Below are 17,395 nucleotides of genomic sequence, written 5' to 3' on the forward strand. Positions count from 1 at the left end.
AAAAGTCATGAGCAGCGGTGTCTCCGTCTATGGGTGTCTCGCGCGTTCATGTACGTGACGTGTGCGACCGCTCCTCCTTTACACTTCACCGTGTCGGCGTATGGTGTATACCAGTAAGACGCGCAAACGCGGGAAGCGAACGCAGCTGAGACCCTGCAGATCATGTGTGTGTGTGTGTGTCCCGCTGTTACTGTATATGTGGACCTGGCCCCTTTTGTGCCCATATATGGAGCTGAGTGGACCTGGCCCCTTTTGTGCCCATATATGGAGCTGAGTGATTGCTGATGCAACACACTCCATATTTGGATAGCGGGACAGACACACACGCACACAGACACACAGACAGACATGATCTGCTAGGTCTCATAGTAAGTGCTTCGTGCGTTCGCAATAAAGGTGCTAGGAGATCGCTAGCAATAAGTTCGAGAGAGAGAGAGTTCACTGCCCCTTATTGCTACCCTGTTATTGTTCATTAAATCAAAATACCGGCAATTACTAAGAAGGTTGTCATGTCTTCTGGGGAAGCGAACCCTACCAATCATTACAATAATTATTTATTTTGTTCTGTTCCACATTAGCTATGTCCAATGTAAACGCATGTTTTCTCGTGTCAATAAAGCTCATTTGAATTAACCTCGCGTTACCAGGGTTACGCGGCTTTCAGTTTCCACACCACCGACCGGATACAGTAGGCTCTATGCCGGATCTGACCACTACAGTAAATAGAAACCAGGCTTTCCACACAGTCGCAAGCGTATGTTAAGTTGTTGCAACGAGTGCAACTGTGCAAGTAGTTCTTGCGTTTGATTTGTCTGGTGGATTGACTGGATTCTCCTCGAATATTTTCCAGTCGGTAAGATCTCGTCTGTTGATTGATGACTTTGATCGGTTTATATGAACAATAATTATTGTTGAACCTATAAGGCCAAATCCCGGCCAATCAACGTTAAAAAGCCGGTAGGGGTATTGCAAGGCGTCTGGTCGTCTGCAGTTGCAGTTCTCTCTGCAAGATGGCGGAATTAATGAGAGAGCCGTGTGGCGGTGCCTCTAGAAAAAAATATATGTAGCGACGTATATAGGGACCCAAGCAAAGTGAAAATTCTCGTTTAGATCGGTAAGTATTTCTATAACGCAGCACTTGATTGTTTACTGCTATCAAGCTATCGCTACAGCATACAGGTGCAGCGTCTTGTTGACGCTTATTAGCAACATTAGCATGATGATAGCAATAATGATGATGGGGCCTGCCCTGCAGACTTTGAGGAGGTTTCTGGAAATAAACGTATTTAACGTGTTGGGGAGTAGTTGAAACCTGCGTATGGAAATGAAAATGCTACCTTTAATCTTCCATTACATATTTTGAAGATCTACAATATTGGGCGATATTTAGCTCCTCTTGACTCCTTGTTCTTTTTCCTATTTTAGCTCGCTCACAGAGGGATACCGTGGAGGATGAACAAGAGCCTAGAGACCACACATTAAGCTGAATGCATTGTGATTTCCAATAATTGAGACAGTAATTCTAAAAGCTGTCTACATTAATGAAAAGAACAATGTAGTCAGCTTAGCATATTCAACACTGGTACACGGTCTATACACAGGAATGCTCCTCTGCATGTGCTTTGCTTTCAACTAAGCTCGTGGAAGAAACCGTTCCATATAGGTAAATAGTGTTGAGAGTAAATAGCCATTTAGTATCAATCTAAAAAGCAAGTAAAGATGGAGATAGACGATATACTGCCCCCTCTCCCCTTGGAGCCACCTAGTGATGAATTCGGACAGGGCGATGGCCGAGCACCTCCACTACCTCCCCTGCAAACGTCCAGTGAGGCAGAGCTAATGGACGTTGGCTCTGGTGGTGATGGACCCACACACACCCCAGAAGGGGATGGGGAAGCACAGCCGCAGCTCTTCACTAACGGCTCCTTAACATTCTGTACTCACCTTTCAAATGAGGGACCTCCTCCCCAGTGCCCCCGAACAGCTCGCCACGCTCCCCATGTCACCAAGTTCCTCCCTGACCTCAAGTTGCTCCGAGACGTTAAGATCCGTGTGAGCTTCACAGAGAGTAGCAATAGCAAAGAAAGGAAGGTCTTGTACACTGGCATAGGGCAGGGCAATGCAATGGAGGTTGGCATGGATAGCCTGAATGGTGAGTTGCATGATTCTAGCGAGCAAGGGGCAGGCGAGACTAGCTCTAGCTCCGGTGTCGGGAACGGTGCAGGCAGAGGAGAGGAGTCTGAGGTAGATCTGGAGAACAAGGTAGAGTTTGCTGTACTTGATGAGCTGGATGACTTCAGTGACAACTTTCTGGATCACGATGACCGGGAGCCCGGTGGCTTTAGGTCAGAGGTGATAGTTCAGCAGGATCAGGCGGAAGACGAGGTCCTGACATACGCTTATGAGGTATGTCGTCTTCCCACCCCTCTTTACTAGAGCCTAGAACTTCACACTCAACCTATGCTATCATCCTGTGTCAAGTGAATAATATAATGCAATTATGCATCGTACTTTTGTGCTTTGACCAATTTTTTCAGTTTTGTCCCTTCTTTGAAGTGACACTTATCACATCGATGTGCATATTCATTCAGCCTATGGTGTTTTTAAATCATTATTTTCTTCGCTGTTCATTAGTATGTTGATTGCCAAGTACTGAGTTCAGTGCAGGCAGTAGAATGTATTTAACCACTTTATGACATGTACAGTATACTTTTAATTGAAACAGTATGGTACCTTTTTATACTGAATTTGTAGAAACCTTGTCATCCACAGAAACTAGTATTTTGTCATATATTGATTTTTATTGTAATTTATCTGACCATTTACTTATTTAAAGCTTTCATTTAATTTGCTCTGTGTTATTACTGCTGCTTAAATGTACTAAGTGATATTTGGTTCAAACAAATCTGGTTCAGGCTCTAATATATTTTGTATATTAGAGTATATAGTGTTTAACATCAGATGCATGGCCAGTTTCAGCCAATCAGGAGAGTGTCATTGTATTTGTCTTGTATCCTGTATGTGTTCTCTCTCTCCTGATTGGGTCCAATTGGTCCTGACCTGAACATGCATTTGTTTCCCCCTAAAGAGCTGGAGAGACATGGACACTCTGGTTACTGACCGAACACTTAGTTTAACAAAGAATCACTTTACCCTACTTTAACCAGTTAGTAACCATGCATATTAAACTTTTCATAAATGTGCACAGAATCAAAACATAATGAGATTTTGGTAGAAGTTTGGGTTCTGTGGTTACCTCTCCATGTAATGAATACAATAAAAATCAGTACATAAGTACTACATAGTAAGTACATATCACGCACTCTTTAGTAATTAGTACGAAAATAAATACAAAGTTAAATCTCTCATGTGTGTTGTATGGAGTCAAATCATGGTAGATTTGCACAACCCAAACCTCTACCAGTGCCATTGTGCTTTAAATTAATTTGAATGCAATTTCTAAGTACTAGAAAATACTGTAAATTGTTAAGATGACTTTGGCCTCAAGTGGGGGACCTGGATTCGATTCCCGGGTAGGACATGAAAGTTAAGGATTGCAGCTTTAGGTAGAACATTAGGGCTATGGAACTAGAAGTAATCTAACTATATTAAAATAGTCCATTCATACGAGGAAATCAATAAATCACTTTGGCGTTTCCATTCAATATGAGGAACTCGCGTTAAAATACGAAGTAATGCCTGAACACACAATCAGTGCCGGAACTTCTTTCAAAATAGAAGCTCAGGGTCCCGGGAAGATATGGCCGCTTTTACTCTGTAAGCCCCCCTTCCGTTCCGGACAAAAAACGGGAGACCTATTTTCGCTTGCTTACCTCTGTAAGATTACGATATAAGTCGCTGATGAGGAGGAGGAGAGGCCAACTCCAAAAAAATAAAAATCTGAATATTTTTCTCTTGTTTGATATCAATAAAAATGCGCTAGTCCTAGCAACCCGTCTGTTGGATTAGTTATGATGTTCCCACACGTCGTACGGTCTAAATGGATTAAAAACGCTTGTGTAATGTTGCGCTCTGCCTGCCTCTTAACACTGCGCTGCCGCTGTCAGCCTGTGACTTAAGACGGCTGTGTTCTTTTGCGGTCTGGTTCGAAAGCAGCCATTAACTTCCTGGTTCACTGGCCAACAATCCTCCTTATTTAGTCTGAATCTTTGCGCTGTCCGTGCTTTTGATCAGAACGGCGATGTTCTGTCCTAATTTCTGACTTCATCATGCATCTCGTTTAGAATATTAGCGTGAGGTGGGGGGGGGGGGGATGGCTTTCCAGAGTAAAATCTCTATCTCTATACAACATTGTAGATAATACAATTGGAAGCATTTTCCTTTCCAATTCAGGAAAGATTGACTACACACCTTCACCTTGAAAGTGCTTGGGGAAAAATGCCATAAGTTGAGCTCTGGATGGGTGATGCCCACACACCCAGACTGGCTAGTCTTCTATCCCTTCCCCCTTGATCTTAACCACAGTCTCTTTTAGGAGGAGTTTGATAATGACGTGGATGCACTGCTGGAGGAGGGTCTACCGGTACCCAAGAAGATGCGTATGGCAGAGGATAAATATGGCGGGGAGAGCGACCATCACTCGGATGGAGAGGGAGGTGTCCAGCCCATGATGACCAAAATTAAGACTGTCCTGAAGAGTGAGTGGTGCTGCGGGTCTGCCGGTTGGATTGAGTATTATTTGGGGAGAGCAAAGCTCCTGGATTTATGCCTGTCAAGTGTCAACATGTTTTTACTTAATGGTATTAACAGTGAATAACTCATGAATAATCCAGGGTTATGAGGGGCATTTGTTGTCTAGGTGTTGTGGCTGTGATTCATCCTTGCTGTTAGTTTTGTAAAGACTTTTACAGTTTCACTCCGTTTTTAAAGAGGCTAGTGTCAGAGATACACCAAAATTAGGCGTGCACAAGTAGTTAAGTTTCTCACTGACTGAGTATTTTACAACCATTTTACTGTAGAGCAGGGGTTTTCAACTGGTAGGCCATGGATCACTGGTGAAGGTCCCTAACCATACATTCAGTAATATAGGAAAGTAAAGATGTTAAGAAAACTATAGCACAGCTGTTGGTATTTGTGAAGTAAGGACAGTGGACTTATTGTCTCCACCAGGCCGAAGGCATGGGGGGAGAGTATGTTTTGCACTCTGTCCGTGTGTGTGTGTCCCTTCGTCCGTCTGTTACCAGCTAATCTCCGGCGCCGTTAACCCGGTCAATGCCAAATTGTGCACACACTCCCTGGATGCCAACATGAACCTCTGCCCCAAATCTTCCAGAACGGCCTGTTATAGCACCACCAGGGGGCCGACTTTTGAAAAACACATTTATTACACCAGATAGATTATTCGGACAGAAAACAAGTCACCTCTCGGTACAAGTGTTGGCACTTGTCCTTGTGAAGCTATTTAGACAAGTATTCTTTACCCTTCAGTGATAACACGGCGTGGTTCTGTAAGTCAGAAGAAAAGGAAAATGGGTGGAGAGCTAATGACACGGGTTTTATAACCTTGTGCGGGGTTGAGCCTGTGTCATTGTGCATAGCCTGTGGTCTTAAAGATACAGTCCACGGGATTATTCTTCTGTAAAAGAACAGTGGAGATGTTCTCTCATATGCAATATGGAGCTTATATTAATGAAAGAGTTAAAATAACCCGTAAATCGTTACACACTATCTCTATAGTCGTATGCAAGACAGATCTGTCCGATATTTCATCCTAATTGCCCAACATTGGCATTCAAAGTTTGCAGGATTGGCCCGTTTTGAACAAAAAGCCTCAAATCATGAACGCAGCGTGCAATTTATGTGTAATCTTTCACAGACTTTCCTACTAGGCTGAGGAGTATATCCCACCCTTTTCACATTGGTCTGTTATAGCAAAACACATTTTTGGAACAAAATCAAATCATCCAATTAAGGTGAAAGAAGAAATGGCACCCTTTTCACATTAGCCTATTATAGCGCCACCAGGAGGTCACATGGAGACCTGTGCCCCGAGGGGAACTTTATCTAGTTGTTAGACTGCGATGATCAGTAGTCAGTAGTCTAACAATTTGAGGAGGGTTTTGCTTCAATTACAAAAGAGCTTAAAGGACAACTTTAGTTTTTTTCAACCAAGGTTCATGTTTTAGGTTATTAGAGAAAGTAAAAGATGAGTTAATTATTTTTCATTTGCTTTCTTTCGTATCAGGGATTTTAGCTGTTTTTGACAGGGGGTGGGGGAATCGAGCATAAGGCTAAATATGTATTTCTTTACAAAATATTATGGCGATTTCATTTTTTACTATAGTCCTACTAGACCCCAAGAAATCTGACCACAGAAGATCACATGATCTATTGAATATGAAGGTAGCCTACTGGGGAGAAGCCACACTGTGTGTCATAGGCTCAATATGTCAGTTTGACACATTCAGTAGATCTCGTGATCTTTTGTGGCCAGATGCAATTTCTTGGGGTCTAGTAGGACTATAGTAAATAATAAAAAAATAAATCGCTATAACATTTTGTAAAATAATACATATTTTGCCCCCGCCCCCCTGTCAAAAACAGCTAAAATCCCTAAAACAAAAGAAAGCAGCAAATGAAGAAAAAAATAACACTCATCTTTTACTTTCTCTAATAACAACCTAAAACATGAACCTTGGTTGAAAAAAAACTAAAGTTGTCCTTTAAGCTTAACTACCACAGAAGAGGATCAAAGTAGGATGCAGTCCCTTCTGAATCTGAAGTTCTGTATGAATCAGGCAGAATTCCAGTTACAGCAATGAAGTGTTTTTATTACTTTTTGCAACTACTGGCTTGGGCTAGGTTGGAGCCAGAAAATCATATGAGACTGTGTTCTGTGACTTCTGTCCACCACTATAACCAAGAATAGACAGACTGCAACTCAAGAAATACCATATCTGCACCAAACTTAATGGTGGTCCTCAGGTTGATTCTTAGTCAGGATGTTCATATCACTAATTACTTATATGCTAATTGGTCTGTAGTGCCCTACCTGTGATCTAAACATCAGTTCATTCCATTCAATTTTACTCTGGAATTTAAAGTGTCAAATCACAGAGACCCGACATTGTACCACCCTGGGCAAGCAATCTTTCCGGCAGTTTCCGGCGGTATAGCTTTTTTTTTAAATCCTCTCAAATCGTGGACATTGAAATGGCCCAATGTGCGCATCCAAGATCATCAAATGTTTTGGCAACAAAACTTGTTGAACAAGCACATTTAAGATGAAAAGCATGTGGATGCTTTTATAAACATTTTTAAATGGGGGTATTGATTCTGGTTGGTTGTATTCACCGATTGGAATATCCATACTGCAGATCACAAAGGAGAGCCGGGTAGGAGAGGTCATTTTTGTCTCTTGTCTCCTGGTTGGTTTTAACCACTGGTAAAACGTGACCCAAATTATCGTCATCCTTTTCAGCAGAGGGGTCCAATTAGTGCATGTATCTTTCTATCGTGTGTTCTGCCTTTCCTAGGTCGGGGTCGACCGCCCACTGAGCCCCTCCCTGATGGATGGATCATGACATTCCATAACTCAGGCATTCCAGTCTATCTGCACAGGGAGACACGTGTGGTCACCTGGTCAAGACCATACTTTCTGGGGACTGGAAGTATCAGGGTAAGACAGAATGCTTGCTTGAATTGATAGCTGAGACAGTTTCATACACTCGACTTAGTATAATACGTGTGCTAATAATTTCACATATTGCACATCTTTGTGTTCAGATATCTTAAAATGTATTGGTTTTAATATGTATTCTATTCTGGGTCTCCATCGTTGGGATTTAGTACTAGCAAAAAGTAATTTGTTCATTCCCAGGAAATGGGAAATTTTTGACAAAGTGTTCAACCTATTGGTCGCTATTCTGTTGCAGGCATTGTACATCGCCCTGGATAAGATCTTCGGCTAAATATAGGCTGCTAAAACGTAACTCCATTAAAACATCAGTCTGCCCTTCCTCCTTGTTCATCTGGGTACAGAAACATGACGCTCCCACCACCAGCATCCCCTGTCTACACTACAGGAAGATGAAGGACGTGGAGGAGAAGGAACTCAATGGAGAGGTAACCCCCAATGCCGAGGTGTCTCCCACCAAGCCCGGTGAGGAGGAGATGGCTGACAGCACAGACAGGGCTGACGAGCCAGACTCCACAGCCCAGGAACAAGAGGAGGGCCAGCCTGTTGGCAGCTCCAATCCAGTGGCTCCAATCCAGAGCCTGGGGATCAAACTGCCCCATGCCTTTGACACAGCTCAGGGAGCCCTGGGACAGGTCAAAGCCAAGGTCGAGGTGTGCAAGGATGAGTCTATAGGTAAAGGAGGAGAGTAAAGCAATTGCGGGATTATTCAAATTTGTATGCCTCATTTTGCTTCTCTTATATACATCATATCATACATCATTATTTTATGTCCTATCAAGAGCTGAATCAATCACGTAATAGCATAAAAACATTCTTTGCTACCCATTTCTTAACATCTTGACATTGTTCTCTCACAGGGATGTGTATTTATATCATGTTTTAGGAGACTTCACTTTTTAAATGGAACATTGATTGTTCCAGATAAAAGAACAACAAAGTACTATTTATTTTATTTGTTTTTCACTGGATTCTTCTAGATCTTGAAGAGTTCCGTAGGTACTTGGAGAAGCGCTTCGACTTTGAGCAGGTGACTGTGAAGAAGTTCCGCACCTGGGCCGAGCGTAGGCAGTTCAACAGAGACATGAAGAGGAAGCAGGCAGAGTCGGAGAGGCCCATCCTACCTGCCAACCAGAAACTCATCACGCTGTCAGTGTCAGACGCACCCACTAAGAAAGGTAATTGTGGGTCTTATGAAGCTATGATTTTGAATTCCATTTTTACTTTTATTTTTTTCTTCTCTGTGGAAAGATCATTATGTGACCTTATCTAATGAAATCAATATACTGTACAGCATCTCTCTGCTTTAACCATGCACTACTTTGTTTTATTAGAATTCGTCATCAACCCTAATGGGAAATCGGAAGTTTGCATACTACATGAATATATGCAACGTGTACTAAAGGTCCGACCTGTTTACAACTTTTTTGAATGTGGTAAGTTTCTATTCTCTTCAGTGACACTTTGAAGTTGTCCTATACATTTTTACAGTTTTTATTAGCCTGTAATTTGTTTTGGTTCTTCCTTACAGAGAACCCAAGTGAACCCTTTGGAGCCTCGGTCATTATAGATGGAGTGACTTACGGCACAGGAACTGCAAGCAGTAAAAAACTTGCTAAGAATAAAGCTGGTAATGTCCTTGACCATACCACTGGGTGTGTTGAAATAAAGCTGGTAATGTCCTTGACCATACCACTGGGTGTGTTGAAATCAAGCTGGTAATGTCCTTGACCATACCACTGGGTGTGTTGAAATCAAGCTGGTAATGTCCTTGACCATACCACTGGGTGTGTTGAAATCAAGCTGGTAATGTCCTTGACCATACCACTGGGTGTGTTGAAATCAAGCTGGTAATGTCCTTGACCATACCACTGGGTGTGTTGAAATCAAGCTTGTAATGTCCTTGACCATACCACTGGGTGTGTTGAAATCAAGCTGGTAATGTCCTTGACCATACCACTGGGTGTGTTGAAATCATGATGGCTTCCCAACTGTTTTTTTTTCATCTTCACTGTACCATTGAATACATAGTGAAGTTCCTGGCTCAAAGGGACCCAGTTGATAGCTCATAGTCATATGCTGCTTTGCTTCAATTTATTCCACTATCGAATTGAGATTTCTACTGGTTTGGGCTATAGTGCTAACCACGAGGATAATTTGCTCACATGCTGTATTTTAGGAAAATATTCCTTTCAAAGTACCATGTATGCACACTGTACAACAATCTTAAAATGAAACACTTTATTAATCCCTGCTGGAAAATCAGGGTGTTAACAGCAGCACAGGATGGGAGTAGAGGAATAAAAAGTGAAACAATACAATTCTGTACTGAACCATACAATAAAGGTCCTTAAGGACCTTTGTTTTATTTGTATTCATTTTTTATGGCAGAAATGTGAAACTAAAATAAAACCAGTTCAATCACAGACTTGATTGTTGGACCAATCAGTTATAGTATTATTAATACGACAGGGATATCTTCATACAGTGTTAATTTAACTGGGTCTCAGTTAGGATTTTACCGTGTACACTACTTAACATTGTTGTCTTTTTGTGACTTGCAGCTCGAGCCACACTGGAAATCCTCATCCCTGACTTTGTGAAGCAGACATCTGAGGAGAAGCCTGTAGAGGGCGATGAACTGGAGGTACCGATGCGCTCATCCAGACTGACAGTAGTAACAAAGATTTGAAAAAGAGGCTTACTTGTGACTTTGGTACTCTGAATTGACTATGCAGTTACTCACGTACCCAATATGTGAACAAAGGGTCACTTTGTATAAGTTTATCATCGGTGATCCAAAAATGTATTGTGACTTGTAGATGGGCTATTTTTCCTACTTTGTGTGACACTTATATGGCGAAGTGGAGCATTAATTTATGGAAGAAAATAAATATATAAAAATTGAAATGCTATATGGAGATGCATGGTTTCTGCCTGACCGCAACTATATGTAATGTGTATTACTAATCTGTAGTCTGTTAATTTCTGGAAGGAAAAAACGCACATGCATGCATGCACACACACACACACACACACACACACACACACACACACACCCCAAATAAGAACATTTTAAAATATATTTCATTTCTGCTAAGTGGGGAGGGGGGGCCCGGGGCAGAATGATGGTCTGTCTCAAGACTAGTGGCTTTTGATATATTCAGACCTGGAAAGCATTTGTCATTTGAGATTTATTTGTCCCTTGGCTGTTGAAAAATAGCATGTATACATTAAGCTCATGGCGCACTTCGTGCCGCGCTATGTACTTGTAGATCTGCTATTTTTGGACCCATTAGAAAATTTGTGCAAATCTTTGAAAATAATTTAAAAAATAACCGGGCTTGGGTCTTAATGGGTTAACAGTAACGGTACCTGCTAGCTAATCCTGATAGTGTTGGTTCTCCTTGTTAATGTCTAAAGAAAACTTATTGTATAACTAGTGGTTTAACAATGTATTATTCTGCATTCTCACTCACAGTATTTTAACCATATCAGTATTGAAGACTCAAGGGTATACGAGTTGACCAACAAAGCAGGTCTCCTCTCACCATACCAGATTCTTCATGAGTGCCTTAAAAGGTAGGAGGCACTATTTACATGGCATTCATTTACACTCATTTTTATGACCACCTTCCCTCAGTGTTTGGCATTTCTTTTTTATATATAAATGTCCTTGCCATAGAAACCATGGAATGGGGGATACCAGCATCAAATTTGAAGTTATCCCAGGGAAAAACCAGAAGAGCGAGTATGTGATGACTTGTGGAAAGCACACTGTCCGTGGATGGTGTAAGTATACCATTAAAGGGCCACTTCACCCCTTTTACAACCAGATCTTATTTTAATGGTAACATACAGCTTGTAAAAAAAAAGTGGGTAGGTATATCCATTAGTGCTGAATTTCAAAGTTAAAGGGCCACTTCGCCCCTTTTGCAACCAGATCTTATTTTAATTACCGGTATGTTTGGGAGACAAACAGTTTCCTGGGGTTTTTATGTGGGTAATATGCGTTTTTAGATATTTTAGTATTTCAAAGTGTCCATGGGCACTTACAGCCCTCCCCCTATCCACAAGGAGGAGCAGTGCACCAAAGCATTTTGGGAATTGTAGGCCAGGAAGGACGTGAGCCCAGTGTCGATGACACCATGGAGACTATGGACACCTTGAAATACTGAAATATCTAAACACAAATTACCCACGTAAAAACCACAGGAAAGCGTTTCTTGTCTCCCAAACATAATTAAAATAATATCTGGTTGCAAAAGGGGCGAAGTGGCCCTTTAACTTTGAAATTAAGCACTAATGGATATAACATATATTATACCTACCGACTTGTTTTATAAGCTGTATGTTTCCATGTTCCCTGGGGTGTTATACCATAGTACCACTAATGCTAGCATTCTGTAGTACTAATAACATTAATGATAGTATTGCTAATGCTACTACAGGCAAGAACAAGAGAGTTGGCAAACAGCTGGCATCTCAGAAGATCCTTCAGATGCTTCATCCCCATGTGAAGAACTGGGGCTCCCTGCTGCGCATGTACGGGCGTGAGAGCAACAAGATGGTAAAGAAGGTGGGTCTCCACCTTGTTCCATGCTATAACATTAAAGGTGTATGGAAAAAACTAAATTTGATTGTGCATGTATCCACATGCATTTTTACAAAGATTCCTAGATTTTTTTTTTCTGTGAAAGAACTGAGCTATGTTCTTATTTTTTCTGAATATATATATATGATCTCTTTTTGCAGGAAAGCAATGATAAGAGTGTGATTGAGCTTCAGCAGTATGCCAAAAAGAACAAGCCAAACCTTCACATCCTCAACAAACTACAAGAAGAGATGAGGAAATTAGCCAAGGACAGGGTAAGAATCTCTGCTATGCTCACTTGCTCAGAGTTAGATCATGTCTCCTGGGTTTAAAATAGTGGTGGGGGACTTTGAAGTGACAGCCAAGGAATCCATTACTTACCTGGGGTGCATTTTGGACAACAAGCTTTCAGGAGAAAATATGGCACAAAAAGTAGTTTCAAAGGTAAGCCAAAGAACAATTTTTTTTAGCTAGAATATCCAGCCTTTTAGATACAAACACCCTAAAGATCCTAGCTGGGGCTCTTGTACAATGTCACTTTGACTATGCCTGTACATCTTGGTATACTGGCATTTCTATGACCCTCAAGAAGAAATTCCAGACCTCTCAAAATAAATTGGTTAGAGTGATCCTTAAGTTGCATCCTAGAACTCACCTTCTCCCTGCCTACTTCACTAGTCTGAGTTGGCTTAAAGTGGAGGAGAGAGTATCCCAATTTAAAATGTGTCTAGTTCACCGGATTAGAAATAATGTAGCACCCAAATATTTCAGTGACTACTTTTCAAAGGTTAGTGATACTCACAGGCACTACACCAGAGGGAGCCCTACTGATTTCAAACCCTGCCATTTTCACAACAATATGGGAAAAACATCATTCCTATACTCGGCAGCAGTTCAGTGGAATGGCTTGCCTTCCAGCCTCAAGGTGATCAGTTCCCTTGAAAACTTTAAATCCACATTAAAAAGATGGTTGGGCGATAACATGTCCTAATTTATATTTGTATACTGATAAATAGCACAAATGGAAAAATAAACATTTATTTATTTTTCCATTTGTGCTATTTATCAGTATAAATAAAAATAAAACTATTAAATAATAATGGGAAAAAAAGAAAATAAATCCAGTTTTATTGGTCAGTTTTTACGAATTTGTTCTGTTCTGGTGGGGGGGGGGGGCATACCATCTAGTGTAGAAACAAAAAAACTCATCCTTGGCAGTCTGAGCCTTTGGGCAAAACTCGCCCAAACTCCTCCTTAGCAGTCAATCAGTTAATACTGTTTAAAGTGAAGTGTATGGAGTTTGCCACAATATCTACATTTCTTGGCTGCGAGTGATAGCTACAGCAGTGTCCCTGAACGTGTTCAAAGAGTGAGTATTAGGGACAGCAGGTTTGTCCCAGGCAGCATGCTTGGCCACAGCTCTTCGTGTCAGATAAATAGAAGCTGTCGACTCCATGTATTGGTGGGGGGGGGACGTACTGCAGTTGTCTGCACCCTTCCCAAAACCATAGCCATGACAGGGCCTATACAAAAGGGAGGAATTGGTATGATGATGATTGGAGAGGGGGGGGAAAAAGATGAATCAAGATGTCATGGTTTAAAATAGATTGATAAAACACAAAAAAGCATGAATCTTGTGCAATGGGATTTTGACTACAGTTGCAGAGAATGATTAGGCTACTAATATAGTTAATAATTCCAGTTATATAAAACATATTCATACAGTAAATATATTCATAAAATAATGTTGATTTGATAATAAAGACCTAATTTAATCAAAGTAATCACGTTATTAAAATTGAGGATTTATTGATTTTGAGTTATTTTAGTAACATCAGTCATTCATAGCTACATTTTGAAAAAAAAAATGAGGGTCAAACATTTTTTATTATATAATATAATGCTTTCCGGAGCAATGTTCCCTTTCGGTCTGAATATATATGCATATATATTCCATATCTTCCTGCGCAGTCTTTCTGGGAGTTGTAGTCTCGTTGACACCTTGTTATGGCTCGTACACACTGCACAATATTTGCTCCGATTATACTGTCTGGGAGCATTTTTGCGCTCGCCGACGAAACTACCGATCTAACCCTAGATCGGGCTTTGATCGCCACATTTATTCCTTGGGTAAATCACTGTCGTACAAATTATTGGTAGCTATATTAGCCCAATATTGCTGTTACGCATGTCACTTGAAAAATGTTGATAACCCACATCGCAGCAGCAGCGCAAACTTTTGGACCTCGTGTGTGTGTGTGTGTGTGTAAAAGGAGAGACAGAATTTTTTTATGTAAATCGAGATTTAACGTCCTGTCTCGCTATAGCGCACGTAGGCTACGCTTTGCAAACATTTCACCACAAAGATATAATGACAGTCTCCTGTAGTGTTAGGATACGACAGGAAGCACGAACATCTCCAGAAATCCTACAGGTGCTGGTCAAAAATACGTACAATGAAAAAGGAAGGGATGTCCGCACACTGATTTGCTCCCAGGAAAATCTTTATTTGTAACAACGTTTCGTGGGTCTTCGTCATACCTGACGAAGACCCACAGTGGTCGAAACGTTGTTACAAATAAAGACTTTCCCACAGTGGTCGAAACGTTGTTACAAATAAAGATTTTCCTGTGAGCTACAAATCAGTGTATGGACATCCCTTCCTTTTTCAGTCTCCTGTAGTGTGAAATGCATAACGTTCTAATGACTCGCCGACGACTTTAAAACTCCTACACTCTTGTAGGGGCCATTATTCAGTTGCAACAAAGCAATATTGTGTAGTGACTCGTGTGTATTGTGCTCATGATGTCAATTAATTCCTGTTTCTTTTGTCAGGAGGAGACTCGGAAGAAACCCAAGATGACCATCATGGAGTCCGCCCAGCCGGGCAGTGAACCGCTCTGCACTGTTGACGTCTAGAAAACACTGACAACCGACTGACTTGTGGCACTGACGTACAGCCACTGTCACACACTTGCACCATGCTCACTTCACCTTTCACTTGTCTTATATGCATCACTGAGATACAATGGCAATACAACACCACATTTGAGATTTGACAAAGCTGGTAGGACTTGGCTTGCTTCCTCCCTTACTCTGCTGTTTGTATTGGTTCACTGTGGTGGGGTGGTACTGGGTAGGGGACAAAAATGCACTAATGGATAGCAGAGCAAACCTCTACCTCTCTAGATGGATTCTCTGTGTACTGCACTTGGGGAAAACAACATGGTGTGACTAGTGATAATTGTATGAACCATGACGTGGTTTGCTTTGCTACTGCAGAGGTTCTCATCTTCAGACCAGGGGACTTAAGCTACTGCTTTAAATTCTACTACATCATTAGTTGCATTCAGTTGTCCTAGGTCTAAACTAGTCTAATTAGATGGATAGAATTAACTCCAGTAGTAATCTGCCTCATAACTTCAGTTAAGAACCATAAACTACGGCATCTAACCACTGGTTACCTATTTTATTTGTTTTAGTAGTGCTGTTTTTGGAACCTCCAGTACTGGCATCTGTTTTTTCTCCCAAGGGGATTACCAGACAGTACATGTTTACTTGACCAACTTAAATCGGATAACCAATTGTATGTGTTTAGTGGGCATTTTAAGTGGTTGGTGTTGCTGAACATTTTGGGTGGTTTATTACAAATATGCTTTTCTGTTATCTTCCTTACAATGGCCAGGTGAAGTCTTGGTTTGCACGTTGAAATATGCCATGTGAAGTGATCACTATTCAGAACCACAATTATGCACTCACGTTCTGTCGGATATTTATGTCAACTAATGCTGGTAGTGCAAAAACAATAATGCCGTTACCTGTTAGTGCTAGTATGTGGAGTTATTTAAGTTTCTTTTTTTTCTTATGTATTAATAGTAAGTTGGGAACTAATACTTTGAATTGCCTTTTTTTTTTTTTTTACTAACTCTGGCAATACAGAATGAACATATCGACAGACTGCTATACAGGCTGGTCTGACAAACTAGCGTCCTGCTCTCTATTAGCACTACAGAGAGCTGATGCACAGAAGCTTAGAATGCTGTAACAGGTGATATACAAGGTAAACAATTTAACTCGCCTTTTTTCTTTTATGCTTTTACGTGTAGCTAGCGTTTCAATGTTCCTGTTATAATCTATCATGCAATGCCAATGACCCCAACCTGACCACTTGCTAAGTGTCTCACTTTGGAATCCATCATTTTCTGGCCATTTCAGTGCCCTTAAAGGAGTCGAGTCAGGTACATGTTGCCTTAGTTAATCCATTTCATGAAGGGCTCCACAAGTGCATACATTTGGACCTAAAAAGAAGGGAAAATAAACAACCCACTGGATAGAAGGGGGGCGGGGGGGGCTGATATCCAGTGTTTTACTTGAGAACGTTGAGAATTTGTTTAACCAATTTAGTATTTTTAATGGTAATAAATATATATATAAAAAAGCCTAAATGTCTTCATTGATACGCAGAGGAGAAAACTGCCTATAGCATGAGCAGATTTTAAGAGTTAATGGTTTGGTTTGTGTACATTTTGACATTGTGACAGTTGATTGTGTGTTCTGGTACATTCATTTTATAACTTTGGAGTAGGATAATGTTAAACTGAAGTTGGTACGCTTACCTCTGACAAAATGCGATCAATGTAATTGAATCCAAACAATGTGGTACAAACCAAAGCTTAATCAGACTTATGGTGCATTCACACGGACAGACGAATGGGAGTATCGTTTGGAGCAGCTGCATCATTTGTCTTTACATTTTCATGTCGCTGGCTTCATTGATAATGAATGGTAGACTGCGTCGTTGCATCTGCCCGTGTGAACGCAACATTATGCATTTTATAGAATACTCATGTTGCAGAACTTACAAAGAAATGGATGCATTGCAATACCTGCTGAAATGAATACAAAGTGAAACAGCTGTGCATTAATTGTTTGGTCTGCTTTCTTTTCCTAGAATGTTCATTCCCTACTTCCCCCTGTTCTTAAAGTGTGGGGGGAAAAAATGCTTTTACACTTGTTGGCATCGTTCCAATGGGTTGTTTGCTTGAGATGTTGCTGCCTAGAAAATGAAGTATGTATTGCAACTGAGCTCTAACTTCAGTGATTTGTTATGCAAATAAATTGTCCTAATTAAATATGTCTGTCTA

The 17,395-nt window shown here is 40.9% G+C and overlaps 1 protein-coding gene across 3 annotated transcripts; it reads left to right on the top strand.

The window, feature by feature from the left end:
* Positions 1-717: 717 nt before the first annotated feature.
* On the top strand, positions 718-17,395 carry dgcr8 (DGCR8 microprocessor complex subunit). 3 transcript variants are annotated; one of them, XM_080766811.1, is made up of 14 exons: positions 718-853; positions 1,426-2,406; positions 4,496-4,658; positions 7,497-7,639; positions 8,002-8,332; positions 8,638-8,835; positions 8,992-9,093; positions 9,189-9,287; positions 10,222-10,304; positions 11,139-11,239; positions 11,343-11,449; positions 12,109-12,236; positions 12,413-12,526; positions 15,087-17,395. In XM_080766811.1, the coding sequence occupies exons 2-14, from the start codon at positions 1,720-1,722 to the stop codon at positions 15,168-15,170; spliced, it is 2,340 nt and encodes a 779-aa protein (XP_080622937.1). In that variant the 5' UTR covers positions 718-853; positions 1,426-1,719; the 3' UTR covers positions 15,171-17,395. The 3 variants fall into 3 exon arrangements, with proteins under 3 accessions (XP_080622937.1, XP_080622939.1, XP_080622938.1); XM_080766813.1 differs by having other exon boundaries at positions 12,109-12,227; XM_080766812.1 differs by lacking the exon at positions 718-853 and adding an exon at positions 913-1,114.

Source organism: Protomyctophum bolini (genome assembly GCF_963924005.1).
Source record: "Protomyctophum bolini genome assembly, chromosome: 6".
Taxonomy (NCBI): Eukaryota; Metazoa; Chordata; class Actinopteri; order Myctophiformes; family Myctophidae; genus Protomyctophum; species Protomyctophum bolini.

Coding starts and splice junctions, on each gene's coding strand:
- dgcr8 (XM_080766811.1), top strand. CDS start 1,720: ATGGAGATAGACGATATACTGCCCCCTCTCCCCTTGGAGCCACCTAGT. Junction 8,333..8,637: donor GTGCAAGGATGAGTCTATAG/GTAAAGGAGGAG, acceptor GGATTCTTCTAG/ATCTTGAAGAGTTCCGTAGG. Junction 11,240..11,342: donor CTTCATGAGTGCCTTAAAAG/GTAGGAGGCACT, acceptor TCCTTGCCATAG/AAACCATGGAATGGGGGATA.